At 54.5% G+C, this 18,099-nt stretch overlaps 6 protein-coding genes across 6 annotated transcripts; 3 read left to right on the top strand and 3 right to left on the bottom strand.

Moving 5' to 3' along the window:
* Positions 1–464: 464 nt before the first annotated feature.
* N0V89_009532 (uncharacterized protein) lies at positions 465–1,447 on the top strand (the record flags this gene model as incomplete). Its single annotated transcript, XM_056218283.1, has 5 exons — positions 465–554; positions 610–832; positions 887–905; positions 985–1,216; positions 1,265–1,447. The coding sequence occupies 5 exons, from the start codon at positions 465–467 to the stop codon at positions 1,445–1,447; spliced, it is 747 nt and encodes a 248-aa protein (XP_056067548.1).
* Positions 1,448–2,100: 653 nt separating this feature from the next.
* On the bottom strand, positions 2,101–5,326 carry N0V89_009531 (uncharacterized protein; the record flags this gene model as incomplete). Its single annotated transcript, XM_056218282.1, has 2 exons — positions 2,101–2,382; positions 2,438–5,326. 2 exons carry the CDS (start codon positions 5,324–5,326, stop codon positions 2,101–2,103), a joined length of 3,171 nt encoding a protein of 1,056 aa, XP_056067547.1.
* An 879-nt stretch (positions 5,327–6,205) lies between these two features.
* N0V89_009530 (uncharacterized protein) lies at positions 6,206–7,565 on the top strand (the record flags this gene model as incomplete). Its single annotated transcript, XM_056218281.1, has 4 exons — positions 6,206–6,233; positions 6,285–6,533; positions 6,585–7,218; positions 7,271–7,565. 4 exons carry the CDS (start codon positions 6,206–6,208, stop codon positions 7,563–7,565), a joined length of 1,206 nt encoding a protein of 401 aa, XP_056067546.1.
* Positions 7,566–8,212: 647 nt separating this feature from the next.
* On the bottom strand, positions 8,213–9,689 carry CSR1_2 (phosphatidylinositol transfer protein csr1; the record flags this gene model as incomplete). The annotated part of the gene is made up of 2 exons (XM_056218280.1): positions 8,213–8,842; positions 8,901–9,689. 2 exons carry the CDS (start codon positions 9,687–9,689, stop codon positions 8,213–8,215), a joined length of 1,419 nt encoding a protein of 472 aa, XP_056067545.1.
* A 2,137-nt stretch (positions 9,690–11,826) lies between these two features.
* Positions 11,827–13,769, bottom strand: N0V89_009528 (uncharacterized protein; the record flags this gene model as incomplete). Its single annotated transcript, XM_056218279.1, has 4 exons — positions 11,827–12,387; positions 12,442–12,756; positions 12,811–13,478; positions 13,523–13,769. 4 exons carry the CDS (start codon positions 13,767–13,769, stop codon positions 11,827–11,829), a joined length of 1,791 nt encoding a protein of 596 aa, XP_056067544.1.
* A 2,392-nt stretch (positions 13,770–16,161) lies between these two features.
* On the top strand, positions 16,162–17,466 carry N0V89_009527 (uncharacterized protein; the record flags this gene model as incomplete). Its single annotated transcript, XM_056218278.1, has 2 exons — positions 16,162–16,254; positions 16,723–17,466. 2 exons carry the CDS (start codon positions 16,162–16,164, stop codon positions 17,464–17,466), a joined length of 837 nt encoding a protein of 278 aa, XP_056067543.1.
* Positions 17,467–18,099: the final 633 nt, after the last annotated feature.

Below are 18,099 nucleotides of genomic sequence, written 5' to 3'. Positions count from 1 at the left end.
GGCATCCGGCCCGGCAAATTAGATGAAACGCCAATATCAGCATCACCGCATCTGCTACCGTTCGAAACTGTTGCCCACTCGATATTGCCGCTCATACACATACCCTTGGCACTTACACCTCGGAATAGGCTCTACAGGGGTTGTATGGCGGCTGAAGCGATCTCCGCGTCCTGGTAGATGGCGGCACTGCATGGAGTAAAATGCGGAGGGCATGCCCAGAGGCGCCCAGAGCCAGATGATTGCTCGCGTTTATTGAGATGACCTCCCTACGCGAATACCAGGCAGCGGATAGAGTGGTCGATCGTCATCGTATCTATGCTAAGAACGGTCAGGAGGCCTGGCGACCGGTGTCGAGCATGTTATAAATAAGAAGAGGAGAGCGTTACGATGGCAAAGCATCGACTACTTCGTCGAACAGTCCATCGTTACATTTCCAGCAAGCCGTTGTGAGCCGCCTTCTCACCATGAAGTACTTCGCCGCGGCCGTGCTGGCTCTCCTACCGGTGCTCACCTCCGCCCACTGCGTCGCCCAGCGCGTTCGTGTGAACGGTGCGGTTAGTAATATCTCAACGCCACCAGCATCATACAGATACTGACACTGCTCACCAGGATCAAGGCCAACTTGTCGGCATCCGCACGCCCAACTCGAACAACCCTATTCAGAATGTTAACGACGGCAACTTCGCGTGCAACAGCGGCTTCCACACGCCTGTTTCATCTAATGTCATCAATGTAAAGGCTGGCGACAAAATAGGAACTCAGTGGGGTCATGTCATCGGCGGTGCGCAGTTCTCTGGCGACAAGGACAACCCCATCGCAGCTTCTCACAAGGGTCCGTTTTTTTTCTCCTACCCATTGCCATGACTCGTGCTAATATTTCCCATAGGTCCCGCAATCTTCTACCTGTACGTTCAAAAACCTCGTTCTCAAACTTCCAGCCACCTCCCCCTACCACTTATCGAGCTAACACCAACCAATCGCCAGTGCCAAAGTCGACAATGCCGCCTCCGCTTCGGGTACAGGCCTCAAATGGTTCAAGATCGGCGAAGACGGGCTCGACGGCTCCGGCAAGTGGGGTGTGGACCGTATGATCTCCAATGGCGGCTGGGTTGACTTCGAAGTCCCGTCTTGCGTAGCGCCAGGCCAGTACCTCCTCCGCACGGAGCTCATCGCGTTGCACTCTGCGAGCAAGCAAGGCCAGGCACAGTTCTATATGGCAAGTAAGATTCCTCTCACGTAGGGGTGAGTGCTCATAGTATGTTAGGGCTGCGCGCAGATCAATGTCAGCGGCTCCGGGAGCAACACTGGGGGCCAGACGGTCAGTTTCCCGGGTGCGTACTCGGCGAACGACCCTGGTATTTTGGTCAACATCTACGACAAGGCTGGCCAACCCAACGGTGGTGGACAGCCGTATAAGATTCCGGGGCCGGCGAAACTTACCTGCTAGACGGATATGCTGCGATGGAACTTTTAGTGAGGCCGAAAAATTCATGGTAGCTACATGGTAGTGGTACTGTAGTGCAACAGTGAATGCTACTTCTCGAATTATTCCCTCCTACCAAGATATCAAAACCTCCATAATGTCGACCTGGTTCTAGCGTGTTCTACTGCTCCTAATGCAGGAGATAGTCAAAGTAGATATGTAAGGCAGGATACATAGTTCAAAGGATTTGTACGTTACGATGCTAACTCGCGCTCCAATAGCGCTTCACTCGCTTGCTTGCTTCATTGTCTTCAACCCCGAACCCCAAACTAACAGACGTCGGGTATGTACAAGAAAGATAGACGGCAACAAGACCGAACCCACCAAACATAACGCCTGAACAGAGCTCTTCCTCCCGCGAGCCATGTACACCGTTTAGGCTCTGTCCACCAAAACCCAGATTCACCCATCCAAACGTTGGATCCTCGAAGATCAGACAGCAAGATCCGATCTATGTCGTTAAACGTAAATGACCCTATTCAAATAATGTGAAATAGATAAGAAGTATTAGAAAAGAATACGGCGAACACCGCGCAACAGAGGGTATCGTTGTATATCGGAGAGCAAAACATCTCCGCAGACCGCAAAGGAAACAGGGTAATTTCAGCTTTAGATCATCAATCCGGTTCGATGCCTTCTTCGATTTTGGGTGGTATGTCCATGGCGGGGTTGACGTTGTAGCCCTGCGATGCAGCGACTTCCATGCGTGCGACTTTCGCTGCATGTGGGTTAGAACTGTTGTCGAATTGTCCGTTCTTGTCTTGGGTTGAGGACTGGTGACCACTCTCGGGAATGACGTTCTGTACATTAGACAGTGTGTGCCTCGGTGACGCGCTCTTCTTGCTTTTATCGCTGACAACAGAATGTGCAGAGGATGTTCTTGGAGAGACACGACCTTGCTGTGAGGGAAAAAGTTAGTATTGAACTAAACAGCTGGACCTTAGGGCCACTTACCTGTTTAGCCCAACGCAGACCACAAGAGTTACACAAATCCCTGTTACCCGACGGTCCGCGTCTCCACTCCGGAGTGGTCCTTGTGTGGCAATTTGCACAATCCTTCTGTAGCTGTCCGGCACCCTTTCTTCGCTTTCGCTTCTTCTTGGCAGCCAGAAGACTCTGAACTTCTTCTGCGAGATACCTGTTCCGTTTCTCCATCTGGCGTAACTCATACTGCCAACTCGTGCTTCTGGTAGTCTTGAGCTCATCGAAGACGTTGTCTTCCGACGCCAACGACTGATCCTGGTGGCCAAGGGTGAGACCATTGGAGCCTGCGAAAGTTGCAGCTTGTTCCTCTGTGTTCGCATAACGCGGGTCAGTTGACATAGTTTGCGGCGTAGCGCTCCCTGAAGGAGATTGTTGTTGGTGGGAAGTAGCTGTATTCATGGAGACGAGTGACATGCCTGACTCATCCGATCCGCGAGCCTTGTTCTGGTATAGCGCAGGTCGCTGCGCGGCCGCGTTCCTCGAATATTTAAGTAGGCGCGTCTGACCAACCAGGAAGGTAGGTTTGTGACCTGCGGTGGCGTCGCCGGGGTAAACGGTCGTAAAAGCCTGCAGGACTTGGCCTCGCTTGTTGATCACCTCGTGCTTGACTTCGCCTTTTCGTCCCGTCCGTGCCAGCTCCAGAATCTTACCAAACTGTTGCTTAGACTCTTGACGCATCAACGCTTGGATACTGGTGCCTACGAGTTCTTCGGGCTGCCTATCGATCAGGGAGCGGACGTTGGCTGAGACGAACAAAAACATCCCAGATGTGGATAGCTTGGTCCACAACTCGTTGTCACCGATACCTCCAGATGCACGTAACACTGTCTTGCTGAGCGTGTAGACTGGCCGTTCTCGCCCGACCAGTATGATGCACTTGCGTCCTTTGCCTTGCTCGGTGTGCAGCGAGCCGTGTCCTTCGAACCACATGTAGCCGCTCTTCTTCCGCCTGATTCTGAAGACGACGTTGACCGACGCACCGTTGCTTGTTTCCTTGAGCTCCCGAGTGACCGGAACAATATCGGAAGGATGACACACAGAAGACAGGGCCGTGCCGACAAGCTCGCTCGGATCGTATTCGAGAACCTGGTTACTGGATGGAGACAGGTAGAGGAACAGCCCCTTGAGTGATAGGACATGAACGACATCGTCGGTGTTCTCCAGTAATATCTTATCCCATAGTCGTCGTGTAATCTCGGAATCACCTGTGGAGCCGTAAGCGGCTAAGACGTTGGAGACCTCATCTTTGGAAATAGTTGTGCCATGCTGCTCGGGTAGTGCTTTATGATCAGTGAAAACGTAGCTGGGCATAGACATGCCACGTTGGTAGTTGACCCGGTATGATCCGTCGGGATTCTTGTTGGTCATTGATTGCGGCTGCTCGACAAGATCGACCTGGAAGCCTACGAAGAATTTTGTATTACCTCCTGGTTCCCACGCGATTGGGATCATGGTTAGCAGATTCATGAACGGTTGTCCACCCCGCCGGTAGTTGATCAAGCTAATCTGGGCTTCGGCGCGGTCGTTTATAGTATTCTTGAGATACAGAATCGAATCGTCATCCACGTACGTCCGCTTAATTCCAGGCTCGACCTTTCCATCCGGTGACTGAAGGAAGCGGCAATTTCTGCCCAATATCATATGCTTGCTATACCCGGTAAGACGTTCGAAATTTTCGGAGCAGTACACAATTGGGATATCATCCATTTCCGCATCGCAAACAACGAAAGCGCAAGAAAGGTCAACGGAGCCTATGTCAATTTGAGGATTAGGTCTAGTTGCCACCCTCATTAGAACGCCTAGCATATCGAAACCGGTGGAAGAGTAGGCATTCTTGAATTGCGTCTTCATGTGGGGATTACTGTCTTTGGTTGACGGGAATCCGCCCCGAGGCGTGGCCCACGGGAAGTTGTTCTTGGCATACGAAGCCTCGTCGTACCTCTGTTGTGGTATTTGATGCTCCGGACGCAGCTGAATTGGTTCTTGGTTGTGCAGGGATTGCTTGCTCATTTGGGTTGCGTTTTGTGATGGGTGGCGCGAATTGGATCTACTGTCGCTCCGTGGCCGAGAATCCGAGGGCATCCCCTTCTGATTTTGACTGCTTGTTCGTGTGGGCATGTTTGAGTGTACGTTGGGCGTGGTGCTGGATGATTCGCTTCTGAAATTTTCCCTAGGAGTCGTAGCCATATTGTTGTCTTGCGGAGCTGAAGTTTGAGGGCCACCGAAGTCTTGAGCGACTGGGGAGTTCATCATGGCGGGACCGAAGGCAGTATTGGGGAACATGTTTATGTCGTTTGGCAGCATGGCCATGGGGTCGTTCATGTCGAGTGACATGGGCAGACCATTTGGGTACGGGCTCATGTCCATATCCAGCGATCCGTTGTGCTGCAGCGGAGAGGCATAGGCGGAGCCGCCATTTGCGACGTTGGAGAAGGGCGAGTTCGCATGGGCTTGGGAGAACTGCGTGTTGATGGCGAGGTCGGTGGCAGGCACGCGGTCATTCTGCAGCTCGCCCGTGGTGCGCGGAAAGGTCGCGGTGGGCAGCATGGCATCCATGCCGGCGGCGGACATGTCGAACTGGAAGTCGTCCATGGTCGCGTTCGCCGGCGCGCCAAAGTTCATCGACGAGAAGCGGCGCGAGTCGGGGCTGTCCATGTTCACCTGGTTGCCGTAGACGGGCATGCTGCGGCGACGGTTCACCTTGTCGTCGTTGGACGAGACGATGTCGTCGAGCGACTGGCCCTGTCCCATGGCGAAGGCGGCATCCAGGTCGTCGCCCGACAGGTCTATGATGGGGTTCGCATTGCTTTGTTGTTGCGCGAAGGGCCCCCGCGGCGGCGGGTATGGGTACCCGTTCATGCTCGCACACAGTCAGGCTCGAAGGTCGAGGGCAGCGGGGAGGGCATCGGTTCGAGAGTGCGCGCGGGCGGCGGCAGGTGCGATGTGGTGTGGGGAGCGGCGAGTGCTTCTGGGGTGGATGGAAGGCGAAGGAATAAGATGGCCCGGCCGATTCCAGCTAGGCGCTTTTGCTCGACAGCGAGAGGGACTATAAGGGCATCAAGCCTCTGCACCGGGGCGGGAGGGCAGCGAGGATGGGCACACGGCAAAGGGCACTAACGTAGCGACAAAAGCCATGCGAGGCCGCTGGACACGCACTCGTCCCGTCCAAGGTCAGCGGCGGGTGAACAGCACACTGGGGTTAGACGCAGTGGCGGAGTGGGGGCGCATGGCATTTTCATATGGCATTCCCGCATGCGACAGACGAGCGCACTTCATGCAGGGCAATCCAAGGGTGCTTCTGCTCCTTGCGGAGCCTCATACGGGTCGTCGACACCGTAATTCAAGTTGTCCTGTTTCGTCTGGCTGGCGCTGCGACCGACAGCCCGAGCGTGCGCCGACGACAGGGCGTCTGGCCGATGACATCATGAAGCCCACACTTGTTGGTGAGGACTGGCCTCGCCAGGAGGGTCGCAGCGGGTGGGGATCAGCTTCGCAGTGCACAGGGGATTCCGCTGCATGCCAAAGTAACTGTCCAGACGGCTCAGAGGAGCCTCGCTGCACGTGGTGTGCGGCGTGCCCAGGGACACACTGGTGACGCCAAGCATTTTGTGCTGTGGAAGGCATCCGGGTCTGCTTGGCGGCCCTTTCCCCATCCGACCCGCGCCAAGCATCCGTCGCGGCTGCCGTCCGACTTTTTGGCAGCGCGACCGAGCGTGTCAACAGATCAACCATCACAGCATGATAATAAGACATGCAGCCCGCGCGGGTATGCTTCAGCCTTCTCAAGGCTACGAGTGTCCCAATTGACAGTGAACAGGCCGCCGCGCTCTCGCCCAGAACCCGTCGCAACTCTGGAGAAGATTTCTGTCCACGCAAACCGACTCTTTCGAAACCTCCGCTGAGAACAGCTTCAAGCAGCTGCACTCGCTTGAAGGCCAGTTCAATGCCACTGCTCCAATTCAAGATGCAGTACCCTCCTTTGATCCCGAGACGGCCACGTCAAACCCTCTCTCTGCGCAAGTCACCGAGTCTGTCGCGGAGCAGTACCACCGGTTCAAGCAGCAGCGTGCGTCGCAGCTTCCCCTTCTACATTCCGTTCCACCCTGACACAGAACAGAGGCGCACATAGGCAAAATCGGCTCAGACATCTCGCCGCACTACCAGCCGCACACGCTGCTCAACAATCCCCCTGCACCCGCTGACGTTACGCTCGAGCTTCTCCTTGCATCTGAAGCTCACCAGGGCCATGCCACCTCACTCTGGAACCCCGCAAATGCACGTTACATCCACGGTATCAGACAAGGTGTGCACATTATCTCGCTCGAAGCTACGGCCGCCCACCTGCGCCGTGCCGCAAAGGTCGTCAAGGAGGTGGCTAAAAGAGGTGGCCTCGTCCTGTTCGTCGGGACCCGCGAGGGACAGGACCGTGCTGTTGCGAGAGCCTCCGAGCTGGCAAAGGGGTACCATCTGTTTGAGCGCTGGATCCCGGGTAGCATCACCAACGGGCAGCAGATCTTGGGCAAGTGCCTCACCAAGGTGGTCAACGAGAAGGACGAAGAGATCCCTGGGTTCGAAGAGCAGCTGTACGATAGGCCGGTGCTGCGGCCTGACTTGGTCGTCTGCTTGAACCCGCTGGAGAACTACGTCCTGCTGCATGAGTGCGCGCTGAACAATATCCCAACAATTGGTGTCATCGACACCAATGCGGATCCTACATGGGTCACTTACCCTATTCCCGCCAACGACGACAGGTACCAACGCATCTTCCGCAACTAAACATAGACGTTCGCTAATACTGTATAGTCTCCGCTGCATTCAGGTAATTGCCGGTGTCCTCGGCCGCGCAGGCGAAGCAGGGCAGAAAGAACGTCTCACCCTCGCCGAAAACGGACAGGTGACGTACCGCCCTGCAGAGAACCTGCAGCTCCCTGAGGCCCTACAAGACAAGGAGAAGGCTGTAGCCGCCGTTGAAGAAGACTCGGAGCTCAACCTGGATAAGAGCCTGGAGGACGCAGATGAGCTCGAAGACAAGCTTGACCAGGCGAGGAATCATGAGATCGGCGACCACGAGGCACGGGGCATCAAGAAGATCGACTAAGTCGTGCCCGCCCTTGTATGGTTCATCTGTGTATAGTAACCCGAAATAAGTAGATCTGTTGAGGCGACGAGCACACAGTGTTGGTTGTAATTGTATGTAACATAGGCACCCGCACATCTGCATGTAAGAGCATGGCTAGCGGCGTTGGTTTTTGTACGTCTATTGATCGCACCACAAGAAAGAAAACCTTGGTCTTCATCGCATCCCATTCTGCACCATTTGTCCGAGTTACTTTATGCTGCTTCGATGGCCTGTGTCCGTGCCAATGGAAAAGAAACTTGGGTTGGCGTTAGCTGCGTACGTCTCCGACGCAGGGCTCGCATGTGTGGGTCCACTCAGTGCAACAGCCAATTCTCCACCTCTGGTAGCCATGGCAAGTATGCTATTGGAGTCGAGTTATCTCGAACTAGTAATCAAAAAGAGCAGACATACATGACTACAATTGCGTTCGAGGATGTTGTTGTTGGCTACCGGTGTATGCAAATATGCCTAGTTGGATCGAGAAGGCGACATGGAGGAACCAATCTCAGTGCGAGATTATAGATTCCAATCATGCCACAGCTCTCACTCATGCTAAGAGTGATGCTTGTCACTGTTGAGACCAAGTCCATCACCGTGCTCCCTATACAAGCCCTCGCGCCTCCTGCTTAGTCAAGGTCATCCGCACTCGTCTCCACAGCCGGCTTGACACTCCCCCTCTCCCTCTCCGGATAGAAACTTAGCTTTCCGCCCTCCCCCACCAGGCCTATCCGATCATACAGCGACTTCGCCCTAACGTACGGATCCAGCTTCCAGTAATTCGCGCGCAAACGCTCCGCAACGGCATCCCTCTCCTTTCTCCTTTCTTCAAGCGTCTTGACTGCTTCGGCCTCTGCCATCCATTCAAGAATACTTTCTTCGTATTTAGTCACCAGCTCCTGTCTTTCTGTCTCAAGCGCAGATCTGGGCGCCTGGTCCCTGGCGTTCTCGCCCTCCACTGGCTCAACGTAGGAGTATATGTACGGATCTTCCCCATCGAGCTCCTTCGGGATCTGACTCTTGGGGACGAATTTCTCGAGCTCATTTACGTTCTTGGCGAAGTGTACTTTTCCAGCGACAACGGGGTCGAGCCAGCCCTTGATGACGTTCCAGATGGCGTTGAAGATCCAGGGGGCTTTGTAGACGAGCACGGTGCCGAGGGACTCGGGGTAGTTCGCCTCGAAGCACTTGATCATGAATTTGACCGGGGCATAGTCCATGTTGGCCATTGAGAAGTCGGTCATGTCGAAGACAATGGTCTGTGGTTTGGACGTGTTAGCGATGATCGGCCGGCTTCACGAGAGGGGGTTAACCTACCGCCGTGTCAATCGGTGGGCGAAGGAGCAGACGCGCCGTCTCGATGGTGTAGACAGTGTACCGCTCGAGGCTGGCTTCCGATTGTTCACCTGCGCGGTGTAACCGCGCGCGCACTATACACATGGGTCTGCCCTCGGTGTCTAAGCCGTGGAGATAACTCTTGCCCATCCGAAGCTGTGCGAGGAAATCTTCTCCTTCCTTCTTGACCTTAGGGTCTCCACTCTTGCTTTCTTTCAGTGCTGCTTCCTCGCCGTTCTTCATGATATCGTCGTCGACATGCATTTGTTCCAGCCGCCAGTGCATCGTCGAGATCATCATCACGAGCGCCTTCTCAACATCCCACTTCCTCGCCCGCAAGAACCGAAGCAAGAGCGCATCTGGATGGTCCAGCTTCACCATGCTCCAAAATGCCTTGCGTAGATCCTCCGGTGCAGTATTCGCGATCGCGTCCCTGAACTCCTTGTTCTGTCCGTGCTTATCGTCCTCTAGCGAAATTCTACTGATATCCGGAGTTGAAGTCGAAGTCGTCGATGCACCAGACGCAGTCTCCGAATCTCCCTTGTCGCCCTTGTTCCGCCTGAAGACATGAAGCCTACTCTTTTTCTTCTCTTTCTTGCCGTCTTTCTCTATTGTCTCGCTGGTCGTGGCCAGTGATGCCACTTCCACGCCGTTGGCCTCCTCATCGAGAGCCCCAAACACCTTCATAGTCGCTGCCCACAGCTCGCGCAACTTCCCCTCTTGCTCGGGCGTAAGCGTTCCGGGTCGCCCCGCGGGTGTATTGGGCGCCATTACGAGGTATGAACCTGTTCGGTCTGCGTATTCGACGGTCGACGCAGGTTTATGCTCTTCGATATCCTTCGCAGGATGGTCTGTGAGCAGTGGGTAGAGTAATGCGCCGCTGACCGCAATGCCCAAAACAACGACCGCGGTGAAGGATGTCGAACCGCTCTGCTTGGGAGATGGAGGCGCTCCGTACGTTGTGCAATGGTATGCGCGAGCTTCAGTGGGGGAATAGTATGTGTAAGGCGTGTCACGAATCCAACACTGTCGCTTAGGGAGGAGTCGAGCCGGTGAATGCCGCGGGGATGTGAATTTAGATGCTGCTCTTGCTACAGCGCGAACACGACAGGACATGTAGCAAGAGGGAACAAGCTCACACGGCTAAAGGCGCCGAAAAACACAAATACTCAGGGAGGCACGGCGCCAGTGACGGCGGGCACGGCTAACTGGAAAGCCGGCAGTGGGCGGAGGGGCGCAGGGGCTCGCGTGCTTGGTCGGACAGCGAGAAATTATGGCGGAAAGGGAGGCGTCGTGGTGCAACGCAAAGTTGATGGGGTTGTATGCGCCGAAGCCCGTCAGTACCAGCACTTGCAACGTTCCGCAGGAGGGGACGAGCACAGCACCGCGGGCGCCGGGTCCAACTTCGTCATGGGGGTAATGCTTGGCATTGGACCCCTCCAAAAAGTGTAAACACGCGACGGACTATCTTGTCCTTGGAACAATTCCACACGATCTGATTCAATTGACATTTTACGAACTATGGGTTGGTCCCACACATATCCAGCTGTGAATTGCTGACTCCACCCGACTCAATAACATCTCTTCCGACAACGCGTTACGCTTCTCTCTACACTCAACCCCACAACAAATATCTAGAGACGGTCGCAGCCATGGCCTCCACGACGCCTCTCGCCGAACCCCCCTCAACATCCCGCATCCAGCGCACGCGTTCAAAGTCTCCCGGAAATCGCATTTCGCGCCCCACGACCCCCCTTCGTCCCTCCTCGCGCTCCTCCTTTCGCTCTTCCGTTTCCCGCGGCCGCGCGCCCTACTCTTCTACCACAAACCCCCTCGAAGACCTGCAAGATGGTTTCGCCGAGCTCAGCGATGCAATGGCAGACTTGGAGCAGAATTTTGCGCAGCTGCAACTCATGCACGAGAGTCTAGCACGGTTCAGCGAGAGCTTTGCGAGTTTTTTGTATGGGCTAAATATGAATGCTTTTTGTGTAGATTTCCCAGAGGTGAATTCTCCCTTTCCCCCTCTCGACGCTGTGTTTGGATGGCAATGCTGATGTGAGGCGAACAGGCCCCGATTTCCGAATCTTTCAGGCGCCCGCTACACAATCCTGACGCCCAGTTCCGCACTTCACAAGGCGCTGGAGAAGTGCCAGATGTAGAAGCCACATTCCTCACTACCGACACCTCCTTTGTCGATAATCCGCCGAGCTCCAAGGTCGCGAGTAAATTTCAAAACCCTGTTACGCCGGCACCGAAAAAGGCGGCTACGAGGGGAAGAGGCGGGATACCACGCGCGGGCGCGAGGGGCGGTGGCATTCCGACGAGAGGAGGCGCGAGCAGAGGGACAAGTGGAAGTGGGATCGCGAGAGGAAGAGGGGGACGCACCAGAGGTGGCGCCTGAGGTGGCGATACTTACATTCGTGTACATACTTACTAGATAGGCGCTTGAGCACATACCAAATAAGGTAGCTACGACTGACTATACGTCAACACCGCACATCGCGTTCCCAGAAAATGGCAAAAAACAATCATGAATGAGTCTGTCGTTTTACTATAACATTACTGCCTGGCTCCCATCCCTTACAATGTTCCAAGTATCCCACACCACAGGTTATCCAGCATCCGCACACTCCAACTCGCCTCCTCCCGTACCACATCTCATCATCTACATCCATCATTAACATTACTGTCCGCAACAAACCATGCGAACGCTGCTGCAGAAATCCAGGCTGATCGCTCCCAAATGAGGAGAGGGTATCACAGGAAAGTCATAAAACCATAGATCTACAAAAAGGGAGATCGAATTAAGGCATTAGGGTAGAAGAGTCGGAAGGGTATAAAGCGGATGTGACTCCGGCGCTATGCAAGACCGAAGTAAAAGAAAGAGGGGTAGGGTTGCGTCAATCAATCAGGCGAGTACGCCGGCGTTTTCTTTGGCAAAGCGGCTCGCGCTCTCGTTGCGTGTAGCCCAGCCCTTGATGGCAACGACCACAACTGTCCAGGCCATCAGGAGCGCAACGAGACCCATCGTGACAGTGAAGGTGAACATGGCGTCGAGATGGTAGGACTCTAATGCGGCAACGGTGTCCTTGTTGCTGACCATGAAGGTAATGCCTCCCGCGATGAGGCAGAAAGCGGTGATGACCTCGGTTGGCGGACGCGAGGGTAGGTAAGAGACCGGTGGCCTAATGTAGAGAGTAATATAGGTGAGTGCACGGCAGAGCGCAAAGGCCATAAACATGGAGCCCCACTGCGAGTGAACCATAGTGGATAGCATCGAGTCTTGATGGTGCGAGCTCATCATTTTGCCAAGCAGAAGGATGATGAGGCAGGGCATAGGGTTCATCGAGAACCGGTACTGACGTGGTTGCTGCCAAACCTCATCGTGGAACTGCGATGGCGGCTGCACTGAGAGCACAGCACTGTTCAAAAGCTCTCGCATCCTCGACGACTCAACGATCATGCCCAACTAGGAAGGTGGTCAGACGACTGGCGCTAGAAGGGGATAGAGCAGTGAACTCACCAAACCACCACCAAAGAACATGACTGAGATCGAAACATGTTCCAAATCTTGCGCAGTCCATGCACCTCCCCATGCGGCTAAGTGCTCCAGAAAGACGTTGATGCAGCCGTACAGCCAAATGACGAATGATTCCGTGAATTCGGCGGAAGGTATAGCCGCACGCCGACCCACGACCTCCTTCGGTGGCTTAACATTCCATGCCCATCCAAAGTCGGCGAACGCTCCCATCCAGCGGCCCAAGGTGAGCAGACCGTATCCGAAAAAGATTCCGCCCTTGATGTAGTGCGCGAGGACATTGAAAACGGCGCCACCGTGCTGCCAATATAGTTAGCGCGCGTCCTCGCCCATACGTCGCCGAAGTTAACTCACTCCAATACCACCATACACGACAGTACCGGACATGATGGCGACAAAACCTTGAACGAGGATAGTACGATCGATGATGATGTACAGAAACCTGAGAATCTTCAATGGCTTGCCGACTGCAAAGCGTGCAACATGGCGCGAGAAGAACCTGTCCACGACATTATTCTCAAGGAAGCCGCGCTTCTCAGCATCAAGATCGACATCGTCGAGTTCTTCATGTGTAGTTCTACGCGGCGGCATGTTGAACCGTCGCTCCTCTGATTCTACGCTCGGAGACGTGGAATTGGAGTTGCCGTACAAAGAGGCGGAATTGCGCTCGGTACCTTGGCCGGAATCGTTGGACCACCTTCCAGGCGAGACGTCTTGGTTGTCGCCAAAGTGTACGCAGTGATAGCGGGCCATGTTCGCGGCGTTCAGAGGTTCACCGGAATGGTCTTCCAGCGAGTAGGGCTTCGCCCGCGCCGTGTAGACCTGGACCAAAGCCATGAAGACCCAGGCTGAGGCGATCCACGTGATGATCCAACCGACCTTGCTGTGCGCATTGTTCTCATACAGCTCAGGTGTCTGGTGGTTATAAACAAGGCCAAGAAGCAGCGCAAAGGCATTAACGATGAGGAAGACGAATTGTGCGGAGATAGCCAAGCGCGAGTGGGCGATGCTGAGCATCACACCTTCCAAGAGTTAGTGGGACCCTCTGGAGTTGGGGCGAACATACCAACTGGTAAGACAACGACCCACGCAAGCACCTCAAGTGCAATATGCCAGTACATCAACGAGGCGTGCTCAGACAAGCCCCAGTAGCTCTGGGGAGCTCCGTTGTCTACCGCTGGAGGTGGTGGGGCATCATGCATATCCATGTCCGTGGACCCGCCATTATGCTCGTCGCCGTGAGCAGCTACCAGAGGGAAGACCTCTGATAGAAGCACCGCGGTTGCAAAGGTGAGAAGTCGCACCCTCGTCATGTAGGATAGGGTTGAACGCGGGGAAGTTGTGGACTCGAAATGATGCGCGGGAAGAGGACTAGTGACAGTCCAGACGTATGCGAAGTCTGTTGGAATTGCGACGCGTTAATCAAGCTTCCGAGCTAGCTAGATGTCGAACAAACGATGGAAGACAGGGCCAGCGGTTCAAGAAGGCAGCGAGACGGCGGTACAAAGAGATATGGCATGCGCCATGTTGGGTGGGCAAAGCATTTTAAGATGTGCCTGCCTGCCGGATGTATCGGAGACAGATGGCGGACCGGCAGCATCACGAGAGAAGTTTGTCATCTCTGCAGCATGGTGGCCTCGCGCCGCGACTTCCTCAAGGGTTCCTGTGACGATTGCGACCTGTCAGCGTGGGTCGCGCTTGCCGGCCTGGAAAAGCGCGCTTGGCGTTCACACCCTGGTCCCTGAGTCCTCCGGCGCACTCCTCCGCTGCCATACACAGGAGGGACACGTTCTACGGGACAGGCCGCAGAGCCCGCCTCCAGCACCGCGCCCTGCAGAACAAAGCCTCGTGCATCCTCCGCGCGCGCGGGGCGCATGCTGTTTCTTCGACGACAGCTCATGCCATGGGAAGCATCGCCATCGGCTTTGCCAACTCACTCCCTTACTTGAGCTCGACACCACACAGCATCCGGCGCTAGTGCTGAGATGGACATCTCGGCGAGCCCTTGTCGAAGATTCTCGGTTCCTTGCCAGCCTTCATCATCTGTAAATTCGGCAAATTCGGTAGACGACAAGCACCATCGCCACCGGTTCCCTGGCGAAAAGGCAGGCTTTGCACAGACCTTGCACTGTTGTGTCCGCGAAATGTCCTTCGTCGCCCGAGCCCGCCCTGCATCCAACTGCCACCATCTCGACTCATCACGAGGACGTCACATTGCTGTCGAATGTCGGGCATGTTAAGCTTTGTAGCGTCTTGGCAACATGTGCGCTCCTTGCGAGTCCCAACAGCCGGTGCATCTGCTGATCAAGGCTTCATGCTGGCAAGCCTACACTTGCCGACTTTGTCGGCTGCCGGCCTCGTTGCTATCCGCCGACTTCCGGATGGTATATCATGGCGGCACCGTCGAACACCACAAAAAAACGGGTGCTAGCCACGCTCGTAGACGAACAGTCTGGCCAACAAGAGATCAAGACAGCAACTGACGCATGTTCCGGTCTTGTTCGAGTGGTTGACGTTTGGAAACTACTCGGCGCGAACAACATGTCAGACCAACCAAACCTGCGCCTCATGAGTTACACAGATTGTTTAGGGCTCACTTCTGAGTCACCGACTTGAGAGACGCGAATGCAGCCTTGATCTAGCGCCACCTTTTATGTTTTCTTGTTCGACAAGCCACGACATGATTGACGTTGCTGCGCCAGAACAAGATTAGTGTGTGTGTTGACAAGTCACCTGTTTATTCCGACTCGGAATATACTGTGTACATGTCGCTGATGATAGTTGCCCTACGCGGCTATCTCGTGTTGATTCGCATTGTACGATGCACGTCGAATTGTGCAGGCGCACACCCCAATGGAGCTTCGGATTCATGAAATATCCGACCCACCTGCATGTTCCCCTGCCACGAGATGACCAGGATCTTTAAGACCGGTGTCCGACATCGCGATTCCTGTCTAGCTCACAAACCAGTGGCTTCCCCGCAGACGTCAACCCTTGCTTGATCAGGCGACGCTCAGTCAACTCTATGTGGACAACAAAATAAACGAAGCACACCGCTATGTCACTAACCCGCATGTTGTTAAAGGAACAGTACGGTGTTATTCCCGAACCTCCGTTCATCTCACTCTCGCCCTCTAAGAGATCCGGCCCGTCTCGGCGATTACGCCTACGAACCATCGTGTTCAATGTGCCCAGAGTAATCCTGCAGCCAACACAGATCGAGTTATCACGAACGAAAAATTATCCCCTACCCGGTAGATTCGCAAGGTGGTGAATTGGGATGACTTTTGGCTGCAACCACAGTACGATTAATTTGTTTTAAACCTTGCATGGACTAATGTTCCTAGCAACACTGATCGGGCGGCACGGATACCAAGGTGTTCGTCCACCCCCACCAGTGAACTTGGTAAACGACAAGCACGTCTTCGGCCGAGGAGCTAAGACAGTGTGGATCGGCATGCCTTGTCCATGCACATACTGTGTATGCAGACGAAGAATTGCACCCTAACAATCGAATAGATTAGATCGACCACACCCATCATACTAATTAATAAGTAAAGTTCCTGCAAGTATTCTGATGAGTCACTTGCTCGGCGACTGAAGCTACTACCACGCAGATAGTTCAGAAGTCTCAACCCTTCATACTATTCTTCCTGGCAGGTAGACAAACTTTAAGCGCACTTTCAGAACTGTCTTGCCCTTCGCATGCCCTTCATCTGGGTTCTTGAAAGCTTCCTGGAACTGCTCAAGCTCATAGACACTGTCCACGACCGCTTGACGCCTCTTATGTTTCAACAAGTCTGTCACCTCTGCCACCTCAGTATCTTTGGGCTCGACGATGTACTAGACACTCTGCGCTCGATTCGCGATGCTATACAATGCTACTATGCTACTACTGCCTGGCTGTCAGAGAAAAGAGGGAGTGGAGTTGTGGCGCGTGGGGTGGATCCCTTCCCCGCATACGTCACGAACACTACGGCAACGCTACGGAATGTCGACGTCGAGCATAATACACTACCCCACTCTCGCGTGCTCACTTCCTGTGTGATGTGAGAAGCTCTTGGTTTATAAACCTCCTTAGGCTTTCCCTTCACATCTTCCCTTCTTCTTAAACAAAGTCGGTTTCAAACAATCATGGGTAAAGACCATCCAGATGCGGACCTTCACCCTGAGGCCACTGGTCCAGCCTCACGCACTGTGAAGGCAAGTTTGCACTCAAATCGACTTTGGAGAATGTGCATCGAGATCAATTGCTAACAATCACAGGCCCACGAGGCCGACCACTCCCTCAAGCTCTATTCCGGCTGGTTTTGTCCCTTCGTCCAACGCGTCTGGATCGCCCTCGAAGAAAAGTCCATCCAATACCAATACATCGAAGTGAACCCGTACCACAAGCCCAAGTCCCTGCTCGACCTCAACCCGCGCGGTCTCGTCCCCACGCTGCAGTACAAGGACAAGCCGCTGTACGAGAGCACCGTGCTCGTCGAGTTTCTCGAGGAGGCGTTCCCAGATCATACGCCGCACTTGCAACCGAAAGATCCCTATGAGCGCGCGAGGACGAGGATCTGGACGGATTTCGTGACGAGTAGGATTATTCCTGGGTATCATCGGTTTTTGCAGCATCAGGGGGAGGAGGGATTGGAGGAGAAGCAGCAGGAGTTTCTAGGCCATTTGAAGGAGTTTACGAAGGAGATGGATTCTAAAGGTCCATTTTTCAATGGCAAGGAGTTCGGGCTTATTGATGTGATCCTTGCGCCTTGGGCTGTCCGCCTGTGGGTCTTCGACCACTTCAAGGGCGGATTGGGAATTCCGGCGAAAGGAAAGGGTGGAGATGATGAGGACACATGGGAGCGGTGGAGGACGTGGAGCGAGGCGATTCACAAGCGGAAGAGCGTGATTGAGACAATGTCTGACAGAGAACATTACCTTCCTATCTATAAGCGGTATGCGGAGGATCGGGCGCAGAGCGAATTGGCGAAGGCTACGAGGGCGGGCAAGGGCGTACCGTGAGTGTTTGGGGACGGCGGGCGCTACCGACGATTATCGGCATGTAAGCGTACGCTAGTCTCAAACGGAGCTGTGAGATCGGCGCTGGTAACGTTATGTGTAGAACAGCAAAGTACATATTTAAGCCACTTTTCTGAACGCTCTGTTACTCTCGCCCTCACACGCGTCATCAATCCTCTGTGACTCACTGAATCATGGCCTCCAACATAGACCCAAACACCAAAAACGACGACGCTGACCCCAACGACAACAACATACAAATGCACGGTTCCTGCCTCTGCCGCGCCATAACATTCACCCTCAACGGCCCGCCGAGAAACACAGTCCTCTGCCACTGCGAGAACTGCGCGCACGCTTCCGGCGTAGGCTTCATGGCCAACAGCTTCTACAACGCCTCACAACTGCACCTTCCCTCCTCCACCCCAACTCTCCAAACCTACACCGACTTCAACACGGATAGCGGGGCAACACTTCAGCGGCGATTTTGCTCCAACTGTGGGAGTCCGTTATTCACATCAAATTCGGCGTTTCCGGACTTTGTGGCCGTGACGAGTGGGAGTTTGGAGAGGGAGGTGGGAAGGAGGTGGAGGCCGAAGGTGGAGTTGTACTGTAAGGATCGGAGGGGATGGGTGGGAG

Source organism: Didymosphaeria variabile (assembly GCF_027946475.1).
Source record: "Didymosphaeria variabile strain IMI 356815 chromosome Unknown scaffold_7, whole genome shotgun sequence".
In the NCBI taxonomy this organism is placed as follows: domain Eukaryota; kingdom Fungi; phylum Ascomycota; class Dothideomycetes; order Pleosporales; family Didymosphaeriaceae; genus Didymosphaeria; species Didymosphaeria variabile.
The sequence above is the reverse complement of the archived record's forward strand: the minus strand, read 5'-3'. Positions and strand labels throughout refer to the sequence as shown.